This window comes from Molossus molossus, unplaced genomic scaffold (assembly GCF_014108415.1).
Source record: "Molossus molossus isolate mMolMol1 unplaced genomic scaffold, mMolMol1.p scaffold_m16_p_22, whole genome shotgun sequence".
In the NCBI taxonomy this organism is placed as follows: Eukaryota; Metazoa; Chordata; class Mammalia; order Chiroptera; family Molossidae; genus Molossus; species Molossus molossus.
In genome coordinates this window covers 26,125,799-26,149,503 of record NW_023425358.1, presented here as the reverse complement: position 1 = coordinate 26,149,503, position 23,705 = coordinate 26,125,799, and the positions used below count along the sequence as shown (strand labels likewise).

General features: G+C 54.6%; 1 protein-coding gene across 1 annotated transcript; it reads left to right on the top strand.

Moving 5' to 3' along the window:
* Positions 1-273: 273 nt before the first annotated feature.
* FOXN4 (forkhead box N4) lies at positions 274-23,162 on the top strand. The gene is made up of 10 exons (XM_036277105.1): positions 274-433; positions 1,289-1,377; positions 15,140-15,285; positions 17,161-17,285; positions 17,389-17,499; positions 17,816-17,943; positions 18,571-18,667; positions 19,710-19,917; positions 21,961-22,353; positions 22,903-23,162. The coding sequence occupies exons 2-10, from the start codon at positions 1,292-1,294 to the stop codon at positions 23,160-23,162; spliced, it is 1,554 nt and encodes a 517-aa protein (XP_036132998.1). The 5' UTR covers positions 274-433; positions 1,289-1,291.
* Positions 23,163-23,705: the final 543 nt, after the last annotated feature.

Sequence of the window (23,705 nt, the reverse complement as noted above, 5' to 3'; positions counted from 1 at the left end):
AGTTTTAATGCACCCAGAATCCTTTTGCAATTAAATTCTTTTGGCCTAAATCGCCCTCCCACTGCTCCTCAACGCAGGCTTGCGGGCATGCAGTTGTTGCCACTGTGGGCAAAGTTTGAAGAGGGGTGTCCCTACCCCTGCGCCCCACCCCACCTGGAGCCCCGGGGCGTGCAAGGCTCGCTGCTGCTGGGAAACGCCGCTGCAATCCCCTTGACCCTGCCCTGTAACTGACCCTAGGGGAAAAGACGCCCCGCATGGCTACTGCGCATGCTCTGAGCTGGACAGCTCCAGAGAGGGAAATTTAAAAACGGTTCTTGCTGCGACCGCGGCCAAATTGCAGAACGCGAGGGGCGAGCGCGAGAGAGTCCCCCTCGGAAATCCTCGCCCGCCCCAAGAGCGCGGGTGGCGGCGGCCCCGCGAGGATCCGCTCCAGGTACCGCCTTGCAAGGTCGGCTTTGCTCCCTCCTCCCGGGAAGTGCTCCGCATTGCATTTCCAGGGTGGAGACCCAGGCGCGGGGGCTGCCTTATTCTGCTCTTTTTTTTTCCTTCCTGGGAATCCCTGAATGACTTTGGGGAGGATCTGAGAGTCTTTGGTGGGTTTCTGGTTACGTTTCAGGCTTCGAGTTTGAGAAATTTAGGGAAGGTTTCTCTCTCTCTCTTTCTTTCTTTTAAGGCTGTGTTTGTGTGTGGCAGAGGTGGAGGGTTAGGTTGGTTTTCCGACCAGGGCATGTGGCATTTCTGAAGGTATTTACAGGGCGGGAGCCATGTGGGGATTATTCCTTTGGCAAGTGGGAATTTTGCTCCCCCAGAGAAACGTACAAGACACATTAAGATGTCCTTTTTTTTGCTTTTTATTTTCCAAGTAATCATAACTGAGCTGCGCTTGAAAATATTTGGCTTGGGAGGGAATCAGGTTTTTCTGATGTCTAATTTGCTAGTCCAAGTCTTGACTTTTAGATTCTAGAGTCTTCCTCTGCCCTTCCCCCATTCATTCTAAAGAACCTGGAATTTAATTCCATTCTCTTCATTGGCTTCTTAAACCCTGTAGAATTGCCCTGGGAAAGTGACCTGTGATGCCCAGCAATCCTCTAGTATTTTTTTTTCCCTTTCTTCTTTCCTCCGTCTCTTCCTCTCTTCCTCCTCCTCCTCCCCCTTGTTCTCCTTCTTCTTCAGTATACTATTGGTTGTTAGAGCTCCATCCTTTTGAATTGTGGGAAAACTGTGGGTTTCTGCCCTGTCCACATCATTGCTCATGGCAGCTTTGTTTTCTGCTTGTCTTTTCTCTAAGGAGATGATAGAAAGTGACATCTCATCCATAATGTCAGGAATTATTCGAAACTCAGGGCAAAATCATCACCCCTCTCCACAGGAATACAGGTGAGGGCTTCAACAATAACAACTGATATATTTTGCAATTGTTTAAAGTGTATATGTGCTGTTTATGGCTCTTGAAAACTATTGCTACATTAAATTCTGCGATTCTGCAGGAGAGCTAGGAAGTCTTGATTTCAAGGCTGGTCTCTGAGGGTGTTGGGCTTGTGGCCTGGGGCAGTGGGATCACTAAATGCCTGCGGTCTTTTGTCCTTTCCAAGAGAAGTCCTGTCCTGGGTTCGAGACTGGACATCCTGGTGAATGTTAAGATGACAAAAGCAGCTATTGCTTCCCCTCCAGTGGTCCCAGTAGTGCTCCAGGAAATCCCCCCTCAAACTTGAGGGGTTGGCTTCCATCCTCCTTGGGTGAACTCCTGGGCTAAGTCTGGCTATATGACTTGGAGCAAGTCCCTTTCCTCTCTGGGCTTCATTTCCTCATCAGTTAAATGATGCGCTTGAATTAGATGGTCTTAAGGTCCCTTCTAGGTCTCATGTATTTGAAGAATAAATTAGGTGGAGACTAAGGCCAAAGGAAATTACTTCTTGAGACAGGATGAAGGGATGAAGGGAAATACAAGTATGTGTGTGTGTGTGTGGGGGGGGGTGCTCACCTTTTTCTCTTCAAACCTGAGACCTAGAAAGGCCCTTCGGTGGGTCAACTAGTCCTGCCCCCTTCTTTTACAGATGGGGAAACTGAGGCCAAGAGAGGAGAAGGGGTTGTCCAAGGTCACACAGCAAATGGGAGGGATTAGAAGAAAAAAGGAAGGACCTGGAGTCCCCTCCCAGTCTCTCTCCCTTGAGCCCTGGGGGGCCTGACATGGTCCCCAGCCCCACCTCCATGGCAAGTGCCATGTCCATGCGTTGAGGGGGAACAGCTCAGATTAGGAGTTGGAGCATGACAGGGGCTGGCCTGAGAAGAGCACACTGTCACCTCATGTCCCCCTATCTGCCACCAATGCCTTGTAGGGAACCCCTTAGGGGAGGCTGCCTCCTGAGGGCTGTGGATCAGGAGGCTGCTTTCTGAGACCCGGATGAGACACAAATTCAAGCAGATATTTGCTGGGAGCCTGCTGTGGGTGGAGCAGGGACCCCAGATACGGGCCAGGCACACGGCGATTTGTGAGCACCTACTGTGTGCCGGCCCTTCTCTCCCCATTACTCACCTCAGCAGGGAGGCTGCACTGATGAGTCCTGTTGAACAGGTGGGGAAACTGAGGCTCAAAGAAATGAAGTGGCTCTTCCCAAGATCATACAACCAAAGACCTCTGGGTTTCCGTCCAGTGCTGAAAGGGTCCAGGGGCGGGGAACGTCCGGCCCATGGGCCGTATAAGTGCTGTGAAATCAATACCAGCTAACATCATAGGCCTCGCCAAATTAGCCTGACCAAATATAGCAGGCTAATTTTTAAGTTGATAATTTTGTATGGCCCTCGAATGATGCTATAAATATCCAAACAGCCCTTTGCAGAAAAAAATGCTGCCCACCCCTGGAATGGCAGGTGGAGTGGGTAGGGTTCGGAGCTTGGGCTCTGGAGTCAGTTAGAATCCCAGCTTCTCTGGCTGCATGGAGGTCTCTGAGCCTCAGTTTCCTCATCCATAAAATGGGAATGGAAATAGCACCCACTACATGGAGTTGTTCGAAAGATGAACAGTTTCTGACGCTACTACTTGCCAATTGTATGATCCTGGAACAATGGGCACCCGGCCTTTCTTATTCACATGGATTCAGGGTTGTTTTCTTGCAAACAGCTAACATATCCAGAAGGCAGAATGACATTATCATCATCATAATAACTGACGGTTTCTTAACCCTTTATGACCTCTGACCTGTGCCACAGCCACTCCACCAGAGTAGCACTATTGTGCCCATTTGGCAGATGAGAAAACCGAGCCTCAACCAGATTAAGTGGCTTCACAAGATGATTATGGGTAAAGTGAGAATTTGAACCTGAGGCTATTGCACCCACAGGGTATTGTGGCTCCACCCCCTAAACCCCACTGGTGAAGAGGATAGACTATGTGATCCTGGACAAGTCACTGTCCCTGTCTGTTCCTCAGTTTCTTCATCTGGTTAGTGGAGCAATGAGAGAACCAAATTTTGCAGTTACTGGGAGGGTTCTGCGCTCCATCTAGAAAAGGTGTTTAGCCAGGCCTGGGACGAAACATTTGGAGGGAAGTCTTTATGATCATGCAGCAACTCCCCTGCCCCTTCCAACAAACCCCAGTTTTCCTCCCACATAATGGCCCTGGAGAAGTTTACGGGCTTCTCGTTCCCCCTCCCGCGCTTCAGAGAATGGATCCGAGGACCACTCTGGCTGCTGGTCCAGCCTGGCTCCAGCCCCCATGCAGCCCTCCATGAAGCCGTCTGTCTTCCATCCCTAGGGGCTGAGTTTGGCCGTTAACTTTCAATGGTTGTGTTTGGGGGGGTAGGGGAGTGGGCAACAGCTGGAGGCCGCTGCCCTGTCCCCAGGGAGCTGTGGAGAGTCAGTGGCTGGGCCTAGACAGCAAATTGGCAGCAGCCTCCCCGCCTGCAAACTGTGGCCAGGGGCCAGGGGTTGGGGCAGCCCTGACCTCCCGGGCAACGGCAAACAGCTTGTGCTCAACCAGGGTTAGGTGGTTTCCCTTTGGCTCCAAGGCTGGGAGGGACATCCACTCTTAGAAGTGCTGAGAAGTGAAGTCATTAAGCACCTACTGTGTGCCAGGCGCCTGCTAAGCTCCTTAGCAAGTGCACCATCCCATCTCATCTTTATGGTGACAACTGTGAGAGAGGTGCTGGCGTTATCCCAGTTTCTAGACAAGGATGCAGCCAACCAGGGCCACAGCGTGCCCAAAGGCACACATTCAGGAAGCGGCCACACTGCAGATTTTAACCACCTGCCTCGACTTCTGGAATTTATCCTAGAGGTCAAGTCCAACAACCTCCTTCTACAGACTGGGAAACTGAGGATCAGAGAGGTGCGAGAAGGCTGGTGGCTGGCTCCTCGGACCCTCACCTTTTCCCAGGGCCATGCGGTTCAGTGGTCCTCCTTATGATCCTGTGCCAGACCCTTTGTCCCTCCTCCAAGAAATTAGGTGACCTTGGGCAAAACGCCTTCTCTCTGGATGGTGGTTTTCTCATCTGTGAGCCACAGTGCGGGGCACACAGTAGAAGCTTAATAAATATTCACTGGGTGGATGGATGGTTGGGTGAATATCACGTGAGCTATAACACGTCCACGGAAATGCAGGAAGCTATATGCTCGTGATGACAAAATCATGTCGCGTGGACGGGAAACACCACCTGCCTTTCTTCCAAGCCTCCCACTGAGCAGTGTATGGGGCTGGTTTAACCCCCGTGTCAGTGTGGCTCCACCCATCAGTGGTAACCTCCTTGCAGGGGGTGTGGGGGCTCCATCTGTCAGGGGCGGTGACCATCCCAACATCCTTACAATCCTTCACCCTCGCGGTGCCAAAACACCTCCCAGTCTACACTGTGGGCAAGGAAGACAGACAGCTTTCCTGAGGGCTAGCCCTCCTCAGGGTCCAGTGGCTCCACCCCTAGAAACACCCCCCCACACACACACACACACACTCACCAGGGTCCAGTGGCTCCACCCCTAGAAACACACACACACACACACACACACACACACCCTAAGCCAAGTTCTAGAAAGAGAAGATTCTCTTTTCCAAATTCCTACCATAACCATTTCACGTTACACTCGCTCTTGGCCCAGTTGGGAATCTCTGACCTTGCTAAATTGCTTTTAATTTTCTTTTTCCTGGAAACGGTTACAAAAGATATGTTAGCTAAGTAAACACCTCTGTGAGATGCTTAGTCCCTTTTGTGTAAGGGTTAGGTTAGAAACAAGAACAGTTTGTGGTGATGTAACAGTTTCTTGCCGCATCTGGGGGAGGCAGGAGAAACTGCCTCTCGTAACCAGGGTGGAGGTGACCAGACCATCCAGGGAAGCCAGACGTGCCTCTGCACTGCTGGGTGGTTATCTGACCCCCTAGTGACAATACTTTCTGGCCACAGCCCTCCCAGTGACCGTGCACGGCAAGAGGAGAGAACACAAGGAAGAAAGAGGCATGGTTTGAGCACCTCCTGTATGCTGGGCCCTGTCTTTTTTTTTCACTCCTCACCCAAAGATATTTTTCCACTTATCTTCAGATAGAGTGGGAGGGAGGGAGAGAAAGAGAGAAACATCAATGTGAGAGAGACACATTGACTGGTTGCCTCCCAAATGACCCGGACCAGGGCCGGGGGCTTGGCGGCAACCGAGGTACCTGCCCTTGACCAGAATCGAACCCATGACTCTTTGGTCCGCGGGCCGACGCTCCAACCACTGAGCCAAGCCGGCCAGGGCTAGGCCCTGTCTTACAGTTTATCTGCCCTCTATAGTGGGAATCATTATTATTAATCCATTTTACAGATGAGGAAACTGAGGTGCAGAGAGGTGAAGTGACTTGCCCAATGTCCCACAGCTACAAAGAGGTTGAGATGGGATTTGAACCTCCAGCCAATGTCCTTTCCACTGCTCAATTGCTATATCAACTCTTAGGAACCCCAAGATGGGAAATAAAGGGTTCAAGGTGGGCTCCAGACTTCAGCTATGTAGGTGAAGATCCCCACAGAAACGAATCCATCCACAAATACGTGTGGCCCACGCAGGCACCTGCCAGGCTGTTTTGCAAGTACACCATCACATGTCCCCTTTACAAACAGGGCAGTGGGCGTGGGGTCCAGTTCCCCTTGGGTGGACAAATATTCGTCACGTGAAAGAATGAAACCCTGGACTGGTCTTTCTGAGTCTGTATTCGGGTGTAAGACAAAGTTGTCCCTGACTTCCAGGAGTTTAGTGTCTACACGGCAGATGTAGATGAGAAGAGATGCCCGAGTAAAAATAATGGATGCTCTTGGGAGTCTGTGCTCTGTGTAGACATTAATGGCACAAATTATCCCAGGGGATGAAAGACTGGGAGATGCTGGTCTGATCTGGGAGGGCTTCCTGGGGGCAGTGGTATCTCAGCTGGGCAGAAAATGGATAGAGATTGGGGAAAGCAAGATATATTGGAGCTGGGATGGGGAATCTTTCTTCCCCTTTCTAATCCAGCAGGTATGTAATAAATACCCACAGGCTGCCAGGCCTTGTTCTGGGTGCTGAACGAAATACAGGGCTCCCGATCCTTGCCCTCCTAGAGTAAGATGGAAGCGTGTATAAATGAATACCTCACTGCAAAATGAAGGACCACAAGGGTTGAGGGGTGGCCAGGGAGAGCCTCTCAGAGGAAGGGACATTTAGGCTGAGACCAGAAGCATGAGAAAGAGCTAGCCGGGAATGAGGGCATGGAACAGCATTTCAGGCAGAAGGAACAGCATGTGCAGAGAACTTAGACTATTTGAGGAACTAAAAGATAAACAGGTTTGTTAGAGCAGAGGGGATAAGAAGGGAAGAAAGGGAAGGAGAGAGCCAAGGGCCAGGTCATGGCAAGGAGCAGGACTCTTACTCCCCTGACTGGTTGTAAGGACAGTGACAGGTTCTGCTGTCCCTTTTGAAAGGCCACTCTGGCTGCTGGGTATTTCACAGAACACTTCTCTAGCACTTGAGTCAAACACTGCTATATACTCTTCTCATGGTTTACCTACCCTGAACCAAGAAGCAGGCCCTGTTATCATCTCTATTCTGCACAGGAGGAAACTGAGGCTCAAAGACATTGAGTCACCGGCCCAATGACACTCATTGGAAGTGGAGCCAGGACTTGAACCCAGGTCTTCCTGGGCTCTCTCCTCTACTGCCCTGCTCCCCTGGCTTGTCCTCCATTCCTCCAGCAACATGACTGACTGAGGACATTGTTAATTAACGTTGTCAGGTTGGTCCCCCGGTCAGTGTAGGATAGCAGCCATGGATTCCAAGGGTGTCCTACTTTACCCAGGGCCACACAGGGTCCTCCGACCATGGCTCTGTCACCATAGAAGCACCTAGAAGATTCTTCTAAAAATGGTATGACAACGGTTTGCCCTTCTTGTCCCCAGCTTGGTTTATTTCAGCCAAACTGGCAGAGTGGCTGAGTGAAGAGACTCCAGGGTGGGTGGTTTAAATGCTAGCTCCTTTGCTGACATGCTGTATGGCTGACGGGCATCTCGTCCCCTCTCTGGGCCTCAGCCATCCCGCCTGTGAAATGGGTATGATAAGTAGCCACCCCACAGGCTGTCCGGAGACGAGGAAGGTGCAGAGCTTAGAGTTCCAGCAGGAAGGTGGGAGGGGTTGTTCTCTCTCCTTTATGTTCCTAGGTCAGTTAGAAAGTGAGCTCCTTGGACAGAGGAGTTTTGTCTACTTCCCAGAACAGGGCCTGGCAAGTGGACGTTCAGGAAATATTTGTGGAATGAAGCAGATGTTTACTGAGTGTCAGACAGGCTACTTCATGCTGCATCCATCCTCTTCAGAGGACGTTTGCAGTAATGTAGACCTCCGCTGTGCAATGCTCGGTGATGAGCTGGGCACCCTGCATGGTCTCATTCAGTCCTGAAAACAAACACCCTAGGAGATGGGATAGGTGTTAGCACCCCCATTTTGCAGATGAACAAACTGAGGCTCAAAGAGGCAGATGATGGCAGAAGGCTCACAGCTACCAAGTGGCTGGGTGGGATTCAAACCCCGGCCTGGCCGACCCCAGAGCCCACACTCATAACCACTTCCCTGAAATGCCACAAAGAGCAATGAGGGGGGATGTGAGCGGGGCTCCCCGGCTGGGATGGGCTCAGAATGTGGCATTGTGCAGGGCCGGGGCCTTCTGATGATCCCAGAACCTTCTGAGCAAAACCCAGCAGGGCACACAGGAAACGTCGTGATAAGCACACGGGGAGCCCTTGGGAAATGCCGGCTGGTTCCGATGGGGATGATGTTACTCTGGTGTTGATTTTCCTAGGGTGCCACCTCGCTCCTAACCAGGCTCTGCCCTCCAACTAGGACTCTCCATGCTCCGACCCCTTCAGAATGGGGTTGTACCCTTCAGCTTCCCCCATTTCCTGGCAGAGGTGGGCTGCCCACTTCCATAGTCCCCACCCAGGGTGGCCCTGCAGGTCATGGGTCCCAGGGGCAGCCCCACAGAGATGAAGGGGCTCAGCCCCTTGCATTCCTGGTGGGGAGAGGCAGGTACCTGGGGCTGCTGCTGGAGGCTGCAGAAGCACGTTCACCTGGCTCGACCTCACCCTTCCTGTCTGTGAAAGGGGGTGATGATGGCCCATAGGGGTCTGTGTGTGTGTGTGTATGTATGTATGTGTGTGTTTGTGATTGTTTGTGTATATGTGTATGTGTATGTGTGTGTACATGTGTGAGTGTGTATGTGTGTGTGTATGTGTGTTTGTGTGTATATGTATGTATGTGTGTATATGTGTGTGTGTTTGTGTGAGTGTGTATACATGTGTGAGTGTGTATGTGTGTTTGTGTATATGTGTGTTTGTGTATGTGTATATATGTGTGAGCATATGTGTGTGTTTGTGTGTATATGTATGTATGTGTGTTTGTGTATGTGTGTATGTGTGTGAGCATATGTGTGTGTGTTTGTGTGTATGTGTGTGAGCATATGTGTGTGTGTGTGTGTGTTTTAATAAGGAAAAGATGGATATGGCAGGGCTTTGGAAAGAAAGTAGTGCCCCCCAGTGTGGAGTGGGGAGCTGTAGGCGAACTACTGAACTCAGGAGGGAACTCCGAGTACCAGATAGGTCTTTTTCTTTTCTTTTGCCCAACAAGCTGTCTGCTCACTGATGAGAACCCCCGTCTGTGACAAATCCCCTACTTGGTATGAAAAGCACATTGTCGGGGGTCACTCTTGAAACCCTGAGCTAACAGTTTAACCTGCTTTCTCAGCAGAAGACTGGGTGCCTCGCCGAACTGTTCGTGAACAGTTACCACGCTGTCAGCAGCCACGTTAGTGTAGGGGCCGTTCTTATTCCCATTTCGTACACGGGAAGACTGAGGCCCAGGGAAGGCGTTCCCAGGTCTCCCAGCCAGGGAGAGTTCAGGCCCAGGCCCGCCTGCCTTGGGGCCCATGCCTGCTTCCAACCATTGTGCTACTCTGCCTCCCTAGAGCCCCAGCGCCAGGGGTGCCCGGAGGGGACCTCTGCTTTACCAGTGGGGAAACTGAGGCCTCGAGAGGGAAAGGGGCTTGCTCGGGATGAGAAGACTAGCAATGCAATTAGGGGCTTTACCTGCAGGCTACTGCCAAGGGCCACAGGGTCTTTGTGTGAAAAGGGACCTTGGAGGCTGCTTGGGCTCATCTTTCACCCAACAGGCGCCTGACAGGTCCCTCAGCTCCTGCTTGCATGCCCCTGGGACAGAGAGCTCACTACCTTGTGTGTCACCTCAGCACACAGCTCCCGTCTTGGAGTCCTTCCCTGTCACGCCGTCACTGGCGGGGGTGGGCCGGGGAACTCATTAACAAGGAAACATACAAAAACTCAAAATCCGGTGAAATCAGCTCCTGAAATGTCCAAACCTAATTCAGATATTTACTTGTGATAAGGCAATGTAGACACACCACGGATTATTCCATTAAGACTGAAAAGAATGATCCAAACCATTGCCACTTGGCAGAACTTTCTCCACTGTCCACAGTGGCAGCCACTGTCCTGCGTGGCCACTGAGTACTTGGACTGTGGCTGGTGTGAGGCAGAAGCTGAGGCTGTACTCTCTCTTTCTTTCTTTCTTTCTTTCTTTCTTTCTTTCTTTCTTTCTTTCTTTCTTTCTTTCTTTCTTTCTTTCTTTCTTTCTGTTGTTAGTCCTCACCCAACAATATTTTTCTATCGATAGGGAGGGAGAGAGAGACAGAAACATCGATGTGAGAGAGACACATCAATCAGTTGCCTCCTGCCCATCCCGGACCTGGGCCGGGGATTGAAATTGCAACCCAGGTACATGCCCTTGATTGAGAATTAAACCCGAGACTTTTCTGTCTGTGGGCTGATGCCTAACCACTGAGCCAAATCGGCCAGGGCCGAGTCTGTAATTGTAATTTTAGTGAATTTAAATAACCACATGTGCCCTGGCTGGTTTGGCTCCGTGGTTAGAGCGTCAGCCCGCGGACCAGAGGGTCCCAGGTTCGGTTCCTGCTAAGGGCACGTACCTTGGTTGCAGTTTGTCCCTGGCCCCGGTTGGGGTTGTGTGGGTGGTGGCCAGTTGGTGTGTCTCTCTCGCGTCGAGGTTTCTCTCTCTCTCTTCCTCCCTCTCTCCCTCACTCTATCTGAAGATGAATGCAGAAATGTCCTCAGGTGAGGATAAAATAAATAGGTAGGTAGGTGATAGATAGATAGATAGATAGATAGATAGATAGATAGATAGATAAAAAATTAAAAATCTATCTCAAGATAAATACAAAAGTGTCCTCGGGTGAGGATAAAACAAAATAATAATAAATAACCACGTGTAGCTGGTGGCTACCTACGGGCTGGCACCGTGCTAGGGTTGTCTGGATTCACAGAACATAGACCTTCGACCACCCCTTGTAGGGCAGCGGAAGGGACAGTGGGGCTATAATTAACCCTGCCTGTGGCTGGGGTCTCCTGGGCAAGCCTGTGTCCTCCCTGGCCTCAGTGCCTCCATCTGGCAAATGGGAAGGCAGTGATAACAATACCTGCCTGATCAGGCTCTTGTGAATTTAACACGAGCCCAAACACATAACCCACTGTAGCTCAGGGCTGGCCACACATCAGGGGCGTGCCCACCCCAGTCCGTGTCCACAGGCTGCGCCCTGCCTGGCCCTGGGGAGAATAGGGGCGGGGCATCTGGAAACTGGGACTGTCTGCTCATTTGTCCAGTTGTGAGGCTTACTGAGCACCCCTGTGTGCCCAGCTGTGTGGAGCTCTGGGGGCGCGGCTCCTCCCTCGGGGTGCATGGTTCCTGCTTCATATCAGGAGCTACCTGCACCCACAGTGGGCTCGCCTGTCCTGGCTCCCTCCCTGCCAGGCCTGGGGTCCCCAAGACCGGGGGTGCAGCCCGGTCCTCAGCCTGGCTCAGGAGAAGGTGGGGGTTTGTGGCCAAGCAGGGTGCTCCCTGGGGCTCAGAGAAATGGGGGCTCAGGCGAGGGGACACTGACGGTGCAGAGAGGGAAGTTGAAAGGCCTCTGTGAGGGAGCAGAAGACATGGAGGAAGGCACAGCGGAGGTGTGTTCGAGGAGGTGGGATCCATGTTTGGCCCCATCAGGGGCCGACAGTGCACCTGGGCTGCAGGGCCAGTCACCTGAGCTGCTGGAGGGTGGGTGGGGCTGGGGCTCCCAGCACTGGGCATGTGGGCATCATGGCGTGGGAGGGGGCTTAGGTGCAGGCATTGGCCTCATCCCCAGAAGGTGTAACTCGGGGGCTCCGGGCAGCCTGGTGGGGGGCTTAGGACTGACAGTGTGGGATGGAGACAGGTCCAGGGGAGACTCAGAGGCCCCGGGTGCCCACCCGGGGAGACGGCGGGTGTGTATGAAGAGCCTGCTGTGGGCTCTGCCTCCATCGTTGTTACCCCCACTCTGCAGACGAGGACACTGAGGCTCAGGAAGGTCCAGAAGCACATCTGATGTCACCACACAGGGAGGGTGGGGTCAGGGCTTCATCACAGGGACCCTCAGACACGGTGACAGAAAGAGACAGAGTCACACGTATGAAAACACAGAGACGCATTCACAGGGACAGAGCTGTGCCCAAGCCCCTGCCACCCCCCGGGGCTGCCCTTCCCCCAGGCTTGGAAATTCAGCTTTCCGGGCCCCACAGCCCACGGGCGGGACTCCAGGGCCTGGGCTAGCCCTTGGCCTAGGCACCGGGGAAAGGCTAGTTCACACAGCCCTGGCTGAGAGCCCCGGACTCAGCGCAGGGGTGTCTCCCCCGGGGAGTCATAGGAACAACCTGAGATCGGAGCAGGCAGACCCAGGTTCGAGTCCTGATCACGATTTTGCCTTCATCGGTCTGGCCTCAGCTTTCCCGTCTGTGAAGTGGGGCTGCACAGCCCTGTCCCTCTCCTGAGGCTGTGGCAGGAGCTCGAGGAGACAGGATGGCTCTACGGGCACTCGAGGTGCTGCACATGGCGTCCTTGCCACTCTCCACCTTGTGGCTTGGGTCCCCCGCGCAGACACGCAGGCGCTGTGTGTGGGGACACGGGACGGCGGGCTCGGGGCCAGGCCTCAGGGAGGCCGGCGGCAGGGAAGGGCAGAGAGATGGCCCCGGTGAGCTGTCAGCACGCAGGGCGTCCCGAGCCCGGGGCTGGGTGCCGAAGACTCCCAGAGATTCCGGGGCTGGGAGGGCCCACACGGGGAGCCCGGAGCCCCAGGCTGGTCCTGTCTGGTCTGTGAAATTCAGACAAACTGCTTCCCTCCCGCCAGCCTCCGTTTCCCCGTGGCTGAAATGAGGTGGGGTCCGGTAAAGCCTGAGGGGACTTTGGCATCAAGAGGACAGAGGACAGACTTTGAAGTAGCCTTCAGACGGGCAGGTTTGAGTGGCGAAAGGAAGCACAATGGTGTTCCCAGCAGGGCGCCAGCCGCGGCAGTGTGGTGGGGGCCGTGTCAGTGACGGCGGACGGACGGACTCCGACGGCTGCTGCACCTCACGTGTTGGGGGTGGGGCTGACGGCATGGGGAGCCTGGGGGGCCCACGCAGAGCGAGGAGAAATCAGGACAGCACCGCCCACACAGCCGCTGTGATGGGTCAGCCGTGCACGGCCCGCGTGTGGTCCTCACTCTGAGGAAACCAGCTCAGAGCGTTCACGGGGCTGCTCAGGGCTGTTTCTCTCTGCACAGTGGTCGAAGCATGTGGCCCAGGGTCTGGCATACAAGAAGTACTCAATAAATGTTAGCCACTAGAGGTAGCCCAGCATCAGAGCCCAAACCTTCGAAGTTCTTCCAATCCCCTGAGGACCTGAGCCTACCATGAACATTACTATTGATATTAACATTAATGACAGCTAATGACACTGTTCCAAGTGCTTTATGTGCACTAACATTTAATCCTCACAACACCCTGGGAGAGAGGAACTATTTATTCCCATTTCACAGATGAAAAGCTGAGGCTCAGAGAGGTTAAGTCAGTGACCCAAGGGCACACCGGTAAGTGGAGACCAGGATTAGAACCCAGAGCCCAAGCCCTTAACCACCATGGGTACTGCCTATGAGATTTGTTCCACAGTGGTGCCCAGGACCTTGGTTTGTTTACAAGCCACCCCATTGCCATCCGGGGCTCTGATGGGGCCCCCACCTTGAGAAACCTGCCAGCAGTCACTTCACCTCCACTTCTGGGCGTGGCCCCAGCACCAGGCAGAGCGGTGAGGGCAGTGGGAGCTACAGCAGGTTACTGAGCAGGAGTGGGGCTCGCACCACCAGATGCTGGGAGGTTGGCTGGCCTTGGGCATTCCTGACAGCAGGTGGCACACCAGGCTCTCTCTTAGCCTCACTCCATGGTCTCCAGGGGCCCGAGGGGACAGATGGCATCACCCAGCCCTGGGCCCTGGCTGTCACTCGACCAGATGAGTTACATGGGGGGCTGAAGGGGCGGCAGCTGTGGGGGGGCACAGAAACAATTGCATTGAGACCCCAGGACAATGGGGGCCACGTGCCACGGGGGCAACAGTCGTTCGTCACACAATGGGCTGCAGGGGGACAGCAGCCGGGCCAACTGCTGCTGTGACACAGGCTGGCCGAGTTTTCAAATCATTTCCAGGCCCTGTTTTCCTGCAAGGCAGCCAATCGCCGGGGCAGCTGAGTGGTCACCTGATGCCAGCTTGGTGGGCGGAGGGCCCAGGCCCTGCGACAACTGAGCAGCAGTGGCCATGGCAACGCTAATTGTGGCCCTAAAACACAAGGAGAGGGAGAGCAGGAGAGATGGGAAGACAGGGAACACCAGACTGAGGTGGCCCCACAGGTGGCAGGAGGGCGGAAGCGGATGCCCCTCGGTCCACGGTCAGGCACAGAAAAGCAGAGGCTGCGTTTCTTCTTTCTCTCTCCCTCTCCAGCTCTGTGAGGCTCCGAGGCTTAGAATTTGGACCATGGACCTCAGGGCAACAAACCAGACAGACCGTGGTCTGCAGGGTGGCAGGCGCGTGGGCAGCTACTGATGTGGGGCCCCGTGCTGGCAAATTGGCATCCTCGATGGGCAGCCTTGTTCCTTCCCTGGAAAGTGCTGTTTCTGCTCAGGAATCTGTTAAGGGCTGGGGGCCACGGGTCCTACCCGGAGCCTCCGGGCACTGCCTGAAGTCGCGGCGAAGAGCCCGGGCTTCAGGCCACGTGGCCTGAGTTCCACCCACCACTTCCTGTTCCGTGTGGCCTTGGCCTAGTGACTCGGTGCTCTGAGCCTCAGTGTCCCCACCTGTAAGAGGGGAATATGGGCATGTCCCACCTCTCAGCGTTGCTCTGGGGATTGAATGGGACTCTGCTTTTTAAGCACCGACCCCAGTGCCTCAGTTTCCCCACCTGTGAAATGGGAATAATAATACCTGCCTTATGGATTAACTGGAAATGTCAAATGGTTAATACCTCTGAAGGACTTGGTATGGTGCTTGGCACCCAGTAAGTGTTCAGCAAACACTAGTGTTGATTATTTGGGGGTAGGAGTAAGGAGCATGCGCTAAAAGAGTAAACGGAGGAATGATGTGAGGATGTGTGATCTGGCTACGCAAGGGAGGATCCTGGGACCAGGATGGGCAGGTTGAAGGGTGGGGGTGGCTTGGGTGGTCAGGGGCTAAGGGGGAGACTCCAGAGGTAGGGAAGCCCCCTGGAGCTGGCTTGAGCTCCCCGCCCCTCCCGAGCTCCTGCCCCTCCCTGCAGGCTCCTGGCCACCACCAGCGATGAGGACCTTCCTGGGGACCTGCAGTCACTGTCGTGGCTCACAGCTGTGGACGTGCCTCGGCTACAGCAGATGGCAAGTGGCCGCGTGAACCTGGGTGGCCCCAATGCGCCACACCCACACCCAGGTAGGCTCAGGGGCAAGGTGGGACCTTGTGAGGGTGGTACAAGGGAGGGGTGACACCTAGAAATGCCACCCACCAGCTGTGTGGCCATGGCCAGGCCATTTTCTCTCTGGGCTTCAGTCCCTACATCTGTGCCATGTGACGAGTCCTGTCTTCGCCAGAGGATGTGATTCATTCATTTGCTCACCTCTACGTGCCAGACCCCGAACGAGCTCCGTTTCAGTGAAGACTAGTCCGACCTGCCCCTATCATCTGGAGAAGTCTGCAAACTATGGCCCGCGGGCCAAAGGCAGTCTATGGCCTGTTTTTGTATAGCCTTTGTGTTAAGAATGGTTTTTACATTTCTCAAGGGTTGTAAAAATACCAAAGAGGACAGAACAGTGTGCTTGGCAAAGTCTAAAAGATTTGCTATCTGACCCTTTATAGACGTTTACTGACCCCATCTAGAGGTTAAAAGAGAATACCTAGAAAGTGCTGAGCACAAGGCCTGACACACAGTAGGTGCTCAATAAACAGCAGCTACTGCAGTTGCCATTATAATAACAAGTGTTTTAACTGCCTAGAGACACAGAAAGTGTTGGACAGAAACAATCAACAAAAGCAATCATCACAGTGCATTAAAAGTATTAATAGTTGAAAAGTGAGAGTCTAGGAGTATTTCTTTCATTGGACAAATTGTTCTTGGCCAAAACATCTGTAGCAAAGGTCAGCAAACTTTTTCTGAAAAGGAGCAGGTAGTAAATATTTTAGACTCTATAGGCCGTCTGGCCATTGCAGTGCAGAACCAGCCACAGGCAATATGTAAATGGATGGATGTGCTTGTGTGCCAGTAAAACTTTATTCACAAAAGCACGCTGTGGGCCGGATTTGGCCTGCTGGTCCTTGTTTGTCAACCCGTGATGCAGAACCCCTGAGGGGACAGTTGTGTGACCTAGGGCCTGTTCCCTCAGACCTGTTTCCTCGCCTGTGACAAAAGGGTAACAGAACTGTCCTCATGGGGTGTTGTGAGGATTCAGTGAAGTAAGTACCTTGCACACAGTAGGTGTTCAGCAAAGGGTCAGTGAACATGGGGCAACCCCTTCCTTCACTGTGCTGCCCCTGCCTCCCGTGTGCCTGTCACTGTGTTTGGAGCACTGAGACACACACATGTGGTCCCGGTTCTCATGGAGCGGAGGGTCCCAGAGGCTTCCCGGAAGAAATAGCCCCGGGGCAGGATCACCTTGCGGGTCAACTTTGCTTGATTGGAGGCAGCTGCCTAAAATCAGGCTGGTGCACTGCAAATCTGTGATAGATTAGCAATGCCTGCAGGCCCAGCACAGGATGGGGGTGCCTGTACACCTGCTATTCCTGAGCTAATCCTTGGCAGAGGAGCAGGGCTTGGCAAAGGGGCAAGGAGGCACAAAACATCTGGACCTAAACCTAGAGGCACTGGGGAACCAAGGCATGCTTTGGAGGAAGAGAGATGAACAATGAATGGATGTTTTAGCTTCATGAAGGACAGGAGCCAAGGTATTAATCACGTCATCATTACCACGATTATTATTTGTGACTCATATTTACTAAGATATTATCACGGGCCCAGCAGTGTGCTAAGTACTTTATAGACATTATCTCACTTATCCCTCACAAGAACATACGTAGGTAATGTCAGTAGCCTCATTGTACAGATGAGGCTGTACAAAGGGGAAACTGAGGCTGGCCCAAGGTTACACAGCCGGTAGGAAGCCACTCTTCATAACAACACCCCAGGAAAGTGATTTGCCAAGGACCTACTATGTGCCCACCCCTATCCGCTGGAGGTGCCCGAGGGATGGGATGTCCCTGCCCAAGGTCACAGTTCCTCCAGCTCAACGGTGTCTCTCTGTTTCCCTCTTGCAGGTTCCTTGGCTGGGGTGGCTGACCTCCATGTGGGAGCCACCCCAGGGCCCCTGCTCCATGGCCCGATGGGCATGGCCGCCCCAGGCGTGCTGGGCCTGGGCCCCATGGCGAGCCACAGAGCCGGCGTGAGTGCTGCCGCGTGGGCTGGGGAGCAAAGTGGTGTCTTGCAGGTCTGGGGTCTCTTCTGTCACTCTGACCCTCTGTCTCCTCCTCTCCCTGCCCCAGCAGATGAACCCGTTCCCTGTGGGGGGCCAGTCCTCCTCCAGCCTGCAGGGCCCACCACAGATGTACTCTCCAACTTCCCCAGCTCAGTTCCCGCTCGCCCCGGGCACCCCGCAGGTACCAGGGGCTCGGAGGGGCCCTGGACTCAGGAGCAGACACCCCTGACTTCGACTGGCCAGGGACCCCTCTGTGCCTCAGTTTACTCACCTGGAACATGCGGATAACATTCTCTACTGAGTCCAGGTCATGGGGTCCTTCCTTCAGTTCTCCCTAAAACCCTGCTGTGGGTGGAGACCAGACCGTCTCCTGGGGTTGTCAGCCCCACATCTCAGCTTGCTTGTCTAGACTGGGGTGGGGTGGGTTATGTGAGTGACTTATGTTCTCTCTCGCCTTCTCTCTCTGCTACCTGTCCCCTGTCCCTGTCTGCGGGAAGTGCCCTCCTGTGGGCCTCTATGGCTCCCCATTTGGGGCTCGACCTCCCTACCCCCAGCCCCACATGGCTGTGCGTTCATCTCAGGAGCTGCACCCCAAACACTACCCCAAGCCCATCTACTCATACAGGTGAGTCCAGGGTGGGCAGTGGCTGAGGGAGGCTCGAGGAAGAGAGGGGGGAGGATGGCTTTGGGGCGCCGCAGATAGTTGGATGTGATGGCCAGATTCCAAGGGGGAGGTTTGGGGACTGGGGGACCCCCAGGTGTGATATGCTCTCGGGAGGAACCATCATGTGGTCAGTCAGCCCCCAGGGTTGAGAATCCACTCCAGAACTGGGCCCAGGGCTACACTCTGTCGCTCACAAGCTGTGTGGCCTTGGGGAAGTGGCTTGGCCTCTCTGAGCCTCAGTTCCCGCTGATGTCTAAAGTCATCAAAATAGTAGTATTGTGTGCCTCACAGGATCTGGGGAGGGGAGTAAACAGCCTAGTTAAAGTCCAGAGGCCCATAGGCATGAATTGTGGGGAAGAGAGGAAGAAGGAGGTTTCTCAAATCGGTACCAATGTCTGGGCTCAGGGTCAAGGCAAAGGGCAGGGGCTGGGAAGATGCAGGGCCACGAGAAGGCATCTGTAGCTAAGAGCGTATGAGTGTCGGGGCTGGTACCAGTGGGGTCAAGCAGGGCAGGCTTCCTGGCAGAGGGAACCTTAGGCTGTCAGCCTGAGCTGCCTCCATGCCTGGCCTGCCCCCCTTTACCCCCAGCTGTCTGATTGCCATGGCCCTCAAGAACAGCAAGACGGGCAGCCTGCCCGTGAGCGAGATCTACAGCTTCATGAAGGAGCACTTCCCCTACTTCAAGGTGAGGAGCCAGAGCCCAGGGCGGGGCTGCCAGAGCTTCCTTGACAGCTCCCTACCCCTGTCTGCCCAGAAATGTCCCTGAGCCGAATGAGCCACCCTTTTAGGGCCCCCGTTCCGTCTGTAGACCTGTGCGTGTGTGCATACACAGACACGGGCAGAAAAATCCAGAAAGAGAGGAAGTATTTGAGCTGGGCTCTGAGGGATGAAGAGGAGTTCGCTAGGCATCCCAGGGGCAAAGCTGGCGGGGTCAACCTAGTTATTCAGCACAGACTCAGTCAAATATAATGATGCAAAACACAAACCTGGCCAGAGTCTTTGCCTCTCTGAGCCTCCGTTTCCTCACCTGTAACATGGGGAGAATAATAGGTTAGTGAGGATTCAGCATGTAAGGGGCCTGGCAGCTCCTGGCACGTGGTTGGCCATTAGTAATGTTATCCTTGTCGGCATCAAAGCCAAAAAAAGGAGCAGAAGGTCAGAATGTACCAAGCTGTGGGGTCCCTGACCTGGACAGTGTCCTTAGCAGAAATACTGTAGCATAGTGTTGTGTGTGTGTGTGTGTGTGTGTGTGTGTGTGTGTGTGTGTGTGAAGGGGGAAAGGGGGAGGGAGAGAGAGAGAGAATAGGGTAGGGTATGAGGTGCATTACAGTATCTGATTACCTAACAATAAAGTAGGAGCATTTAAAAATGACTGGAATGTGATACACTTGACCAGTCATCCATGTCTTAGCATCATCTCGCTGGCTTGCTTCCTGGGTGGGAGGGACAGAGTGGAAAATCCAGCAGCCTTGGGCCTTGTTCTCGTGTCATAACCAATGGCCGGAGCTGACCTGGAGCTGCCCCTTTAATCAGGGCACGGACCCTCCAGTTTGCCGCAGTCCCCACCACTCTCTCTCGTGTCCTCCCAACTGAAGGTTGAGTTGGACACTGTCACCCCTGCCCCCACTGCACCCTGCCGCTCTAGGCCAGAGCGTGGGGTCCTCCTGGAGAGGCAGGGTCCAGAGGGAGGTCTGGAGGGGTCTCCTGGGTGCCCACTTCTCCCATAGACGGCGCCCGACGGCTGGAAGAACTCAGTACGGCACAACCTGTCCCTGAACAAGTGCTTCGAGAAGGTGGAGAACAAGATGAGCGGGTCCTCCCGCAAGGGCTGCCTGTGGGCCCTGAACCTGGCCCGCATCGACAAGATGGAGGAGGAGATGCACAAGTGGAAAAGGAAGGACCTGGCCGCCATCCACCGGAGCATGGCCAACCCCGGTGAGGCCTGGGCCCGCGCTGGCACCCCCACACCGCCAGCAGGTCCCAGCCCCCCGCGGCCGCGACAGGGCGCCTGGGGACTTCCCTCCCCCCTCCCGGGAAACACCTGCCGTCCCCACCCTCCCCGCGGCTGCTCAGCTGGGGGTTGAAAACGTGAGAAGCTGGTGAATCTCACTGAGCAGTCCCTAGTTGTCACCCAGGAATGCTGGCCTAGCAAGCTTGGGACAGCACCCCTTCTCACCTTCCCCAGCAGACACGCTAACAGCGCGTGGGCCGGGGGGGAGAAGCAGGCCCGCACACGCCCGAGGTGGGGTGGGAGTTGTTCCGCTTTTCCAGGGCAAAGAATAGATCAAAACCCTCTCAACTGGACCCAGTTAGCGGTCCGGCTGTTCCAGTTCCAGCAACTTATGCTGAAGAAATCAAAGCTACGTGTGTATGTGTATATATAAACATGTGTGCATATCTCCGCACTCATTTCCATGTACTTGTATGTATGTGTGCGCACACACACGTCTGTATATCTATATCTATCTAAATATATAGAGAGAGTTGTCCAGCCCAGGTTGCTTGGTGGTTGAGCGTTGACCCGTGCACCAGGAGGTCACCGGTTCGATTCCCGGTCAGAGCACATGCCTAGGTTGTGGGTCCAATCCCCAGTGGGGGGCATGTAGGAGGCGGCCAATTGATGTTCTCTCCATCAATGTTTCTCTCTTTCTCTTCCTTTCACTTTCTCTTGCAACAAAATCAATAAAGAAAAAAGAATTTAAATTTAGAGAGAGAGAGAGGCTGGAAGAAATATACCAAAATCTTTACTGTGAATAGAGAGCACTGATAATTTTTAGATTCTTCATGTTTCTGTATTTTCCAAATTGTCTACCCTATTCATGAATTTCTTTTATATTAAAAAAAATATTGCATCTGCTTCTTTGTAAATTAAGAAGTGTAGCGCTGGCCAGTTTGGCTCAGCAGTTAGAGTGTGGGCCCGCAGGCCAAAGAGTCCTGGGTTCAGTTCCGGTCAAGGGCACGTACCTCAGTGTGGTTCATCCCTGGCACCGGCTGGGGTTGTGCAGGTGGCAACCAGTTGATGTGTCTCTCTCACTTCGATGTTTCTCTCTCTCTCTCTTCCCCTCCCCCACCCCTCCCCACCACTTCCCCCTCCCCCACCCCTCCCCTTCCCCTCCCCCTTCCCCTCCCCCTTCCCCTTCCCCTTTTTTTCCTTTCCTTGCTTTCTTTCTCTCCCTTTCTTTTTCTTTCTTTTTGTTAATCCTCACCAGAGGATATTTTTTACTGATTTTTAGAAAGAGTAGAAGGGAGGGAGGGAGGGAGGGGGACAGAGAGAGAGAAACATTGATGTGAGAGAGGCACGTCAATTGGTTGCCTCTCGCATGTGCCCTGACTGGGAATCGAACCCTCCACCCTTCGGTGAGCAGGCTGACGCCCTAACCACGGAGCCCCGCTGGCCAGGGCTAAGTGTTCTCATTTCTAAAATGGGTGCAACCCAAATAGACCTTGGGGCCCTAGTGGTCTGGTCTCAAAGTGTGTTATAGTCCACGAGATACGAGCCAACAATAAAAAAGAACTGGAGAGTAATTCAGCCTCTTACTCCAACAGCAGTAAGCAGGAGCCGACTGAACCCACAGCAACACCTCTGAATGTCTCTTTAGGAGCAGGGGGGCTAGGGCCCCGTGCGTGTTAATTGTGTCCCAGCCTCATGGGACTTGTAACCCCTGCCTTACCTCCCTCTTGCAGGGCCGTCATGAGGTTCAAGTGAAGTCCTAGTTACAGGGCTACCCTGTAAGGCACTGTCCCCTTGACAGGAGCCACTATTATTACCTGGGGCTCCTCTCAGTCCTCAAAGTTCCTACACCGTTTGTGATTTCACTACATTTCCACAGTAGCCCTCTATAGTCTATGATGCCATTTCACAGACGAAGAGACTGAGGTCCACAGAGTCCAAAAGGTGGCTAAGGTCACACCGGTGGTGATGCTGGAGCCCTGGCACTGCCCAGTGGCTTCTAAGTGACCTCTCCCACTTGCCTGCAGAGGAGCTAGACAAGCTGATCTCGGACCGGCCCGAAGGCTGCCGACGCCCTGGCAGACCGGGAGAGCAGGAGGCCCCGGTGCTGACCCACGCCACCACGGTGGCCATGGCCCGTGGCTGCCTGGCCGTCTCCCAGCTGCCACCCCAGCCACTGATGACTCTGTCCCTGCAGTCAGTCCCCCTGCACCACCAGGTCCAGCCCCAGGCACATCTTGCCCCAGACTCTCCCGCCCCCGCCCAGACCCCACCCCTACACGCCCTGCCGGACCTGAGCCCCAGCCCCCTCCCCCACCCGGCCATGGGAAGGGCTGCTGTGGACTTCATCAACATCAGCACCGACATGAGCACCGAGGTGGATGCCCTGGACCCCAGCATCATGGACTTTGCTCTGCAGGGTGAGGCTGTCGAATGGGTGATGGGAACAGAAGGGGGAGGGGCGGAGCTGGGGGTGGGGCCAGAAAGACAGGAGGACCCTCTGCTTTTACCCCCAGCTCATCCTTCAGCACACTCCCCAGCCACCTATAATAACAAGCGACATCAAGGGTTTAATGAGCGCTTGCTCTGTGCCAGGCCTCTTGCCAAGCATTCACAGGTGGCATCCCCGTTCACCCCACAAAGACCCGTGAGGCCACTGCCACTCCTATCCCTGCTCTGCCAGGGAGGAAGGGAGGCCCAGAGGCCCGAGGTCGCCTGGCGAGAGCGGCTGAGCCAGGCTCAGCCCAGGTGCGTCTAACCCCAAACACTCGATCAGTAACTGCTTCAAGTGACATGCGCCAGCCTCATGCTGGGTCACACTGACCTGCTGCCTGACACAGGGTCATCCCGATACGTAGGAACGAATGAAGGAGTGAACGAGGGGCGTTCAGGTTTCTGAAACGGCTCATGATTCGGACCTGGGTCTGTCTGACGTGAAGCTGGCCCACCTCTGCTTTTGTCTTTGACAGGAAACCTCTGGGAGGAGATGAAGGACGAGGGCTTCGGCCTGGATACGCTGGGGGCCTTTGGAGACTCCCCGCTCGGCTGTGAGCTGGGGGCCTCGGGCCTGACCCCCGTCTCTGGCAACGGCGATCAGCCCTTCCCAGACTTGCAGGTGACGGGGCTGTACACTGCGTACTCCACCCCGGACAGTGTGGCCACGTCAGCCGCCGCCTCCTCCTCGCAGTACCTGGGTGCCCCAGGGAACAAGCCCATAGCCCTGCTTTGAGCCGATGGCCTCGCCTGGCCCAGAACCTGGACCTGGGCAGAGAGCTGACCGAGCCAGGTGCTCCTGGAGGAAGGGCCCCTCACCCTCCACAGGCCTCTGAACCCCTGGGGGGGCTGTTGTCCCCCATGTCCCCCCCACCTCCACAGGAAGCCTGTGGGGCCTCCCAGGTCAGGACAGAGGAGAGGGGACACGCATCCTGACCTCCCCCACTCCCTGACGCTCCTCCGAGACCTGAGGCCTCCATCCACGACCTGCAGCCCACTCGGGGACACCTTGGTGACCATGGAAACACCCTGGTGGGAAGGACGGCCCTTTAATTTATTCTTCTTGGATGAAACATCTGCCGCAGCCTCGAGTGGACAGGTCCTGAGGCCCGGAGCGGATCTGGAGGCCTGTGTAACTTATTCCTCTAGGACTGGCAGAGGCTGAACTCAACGGGCGCCGCCCCAGCAGCCAGAGCGCTTCTCCTGTAGTCAGTTAGGAGGTCTCAGGGCGGTTCCTGGGCCACGCCGGGCACGCTGCCCTTGTACATTTATTTATATT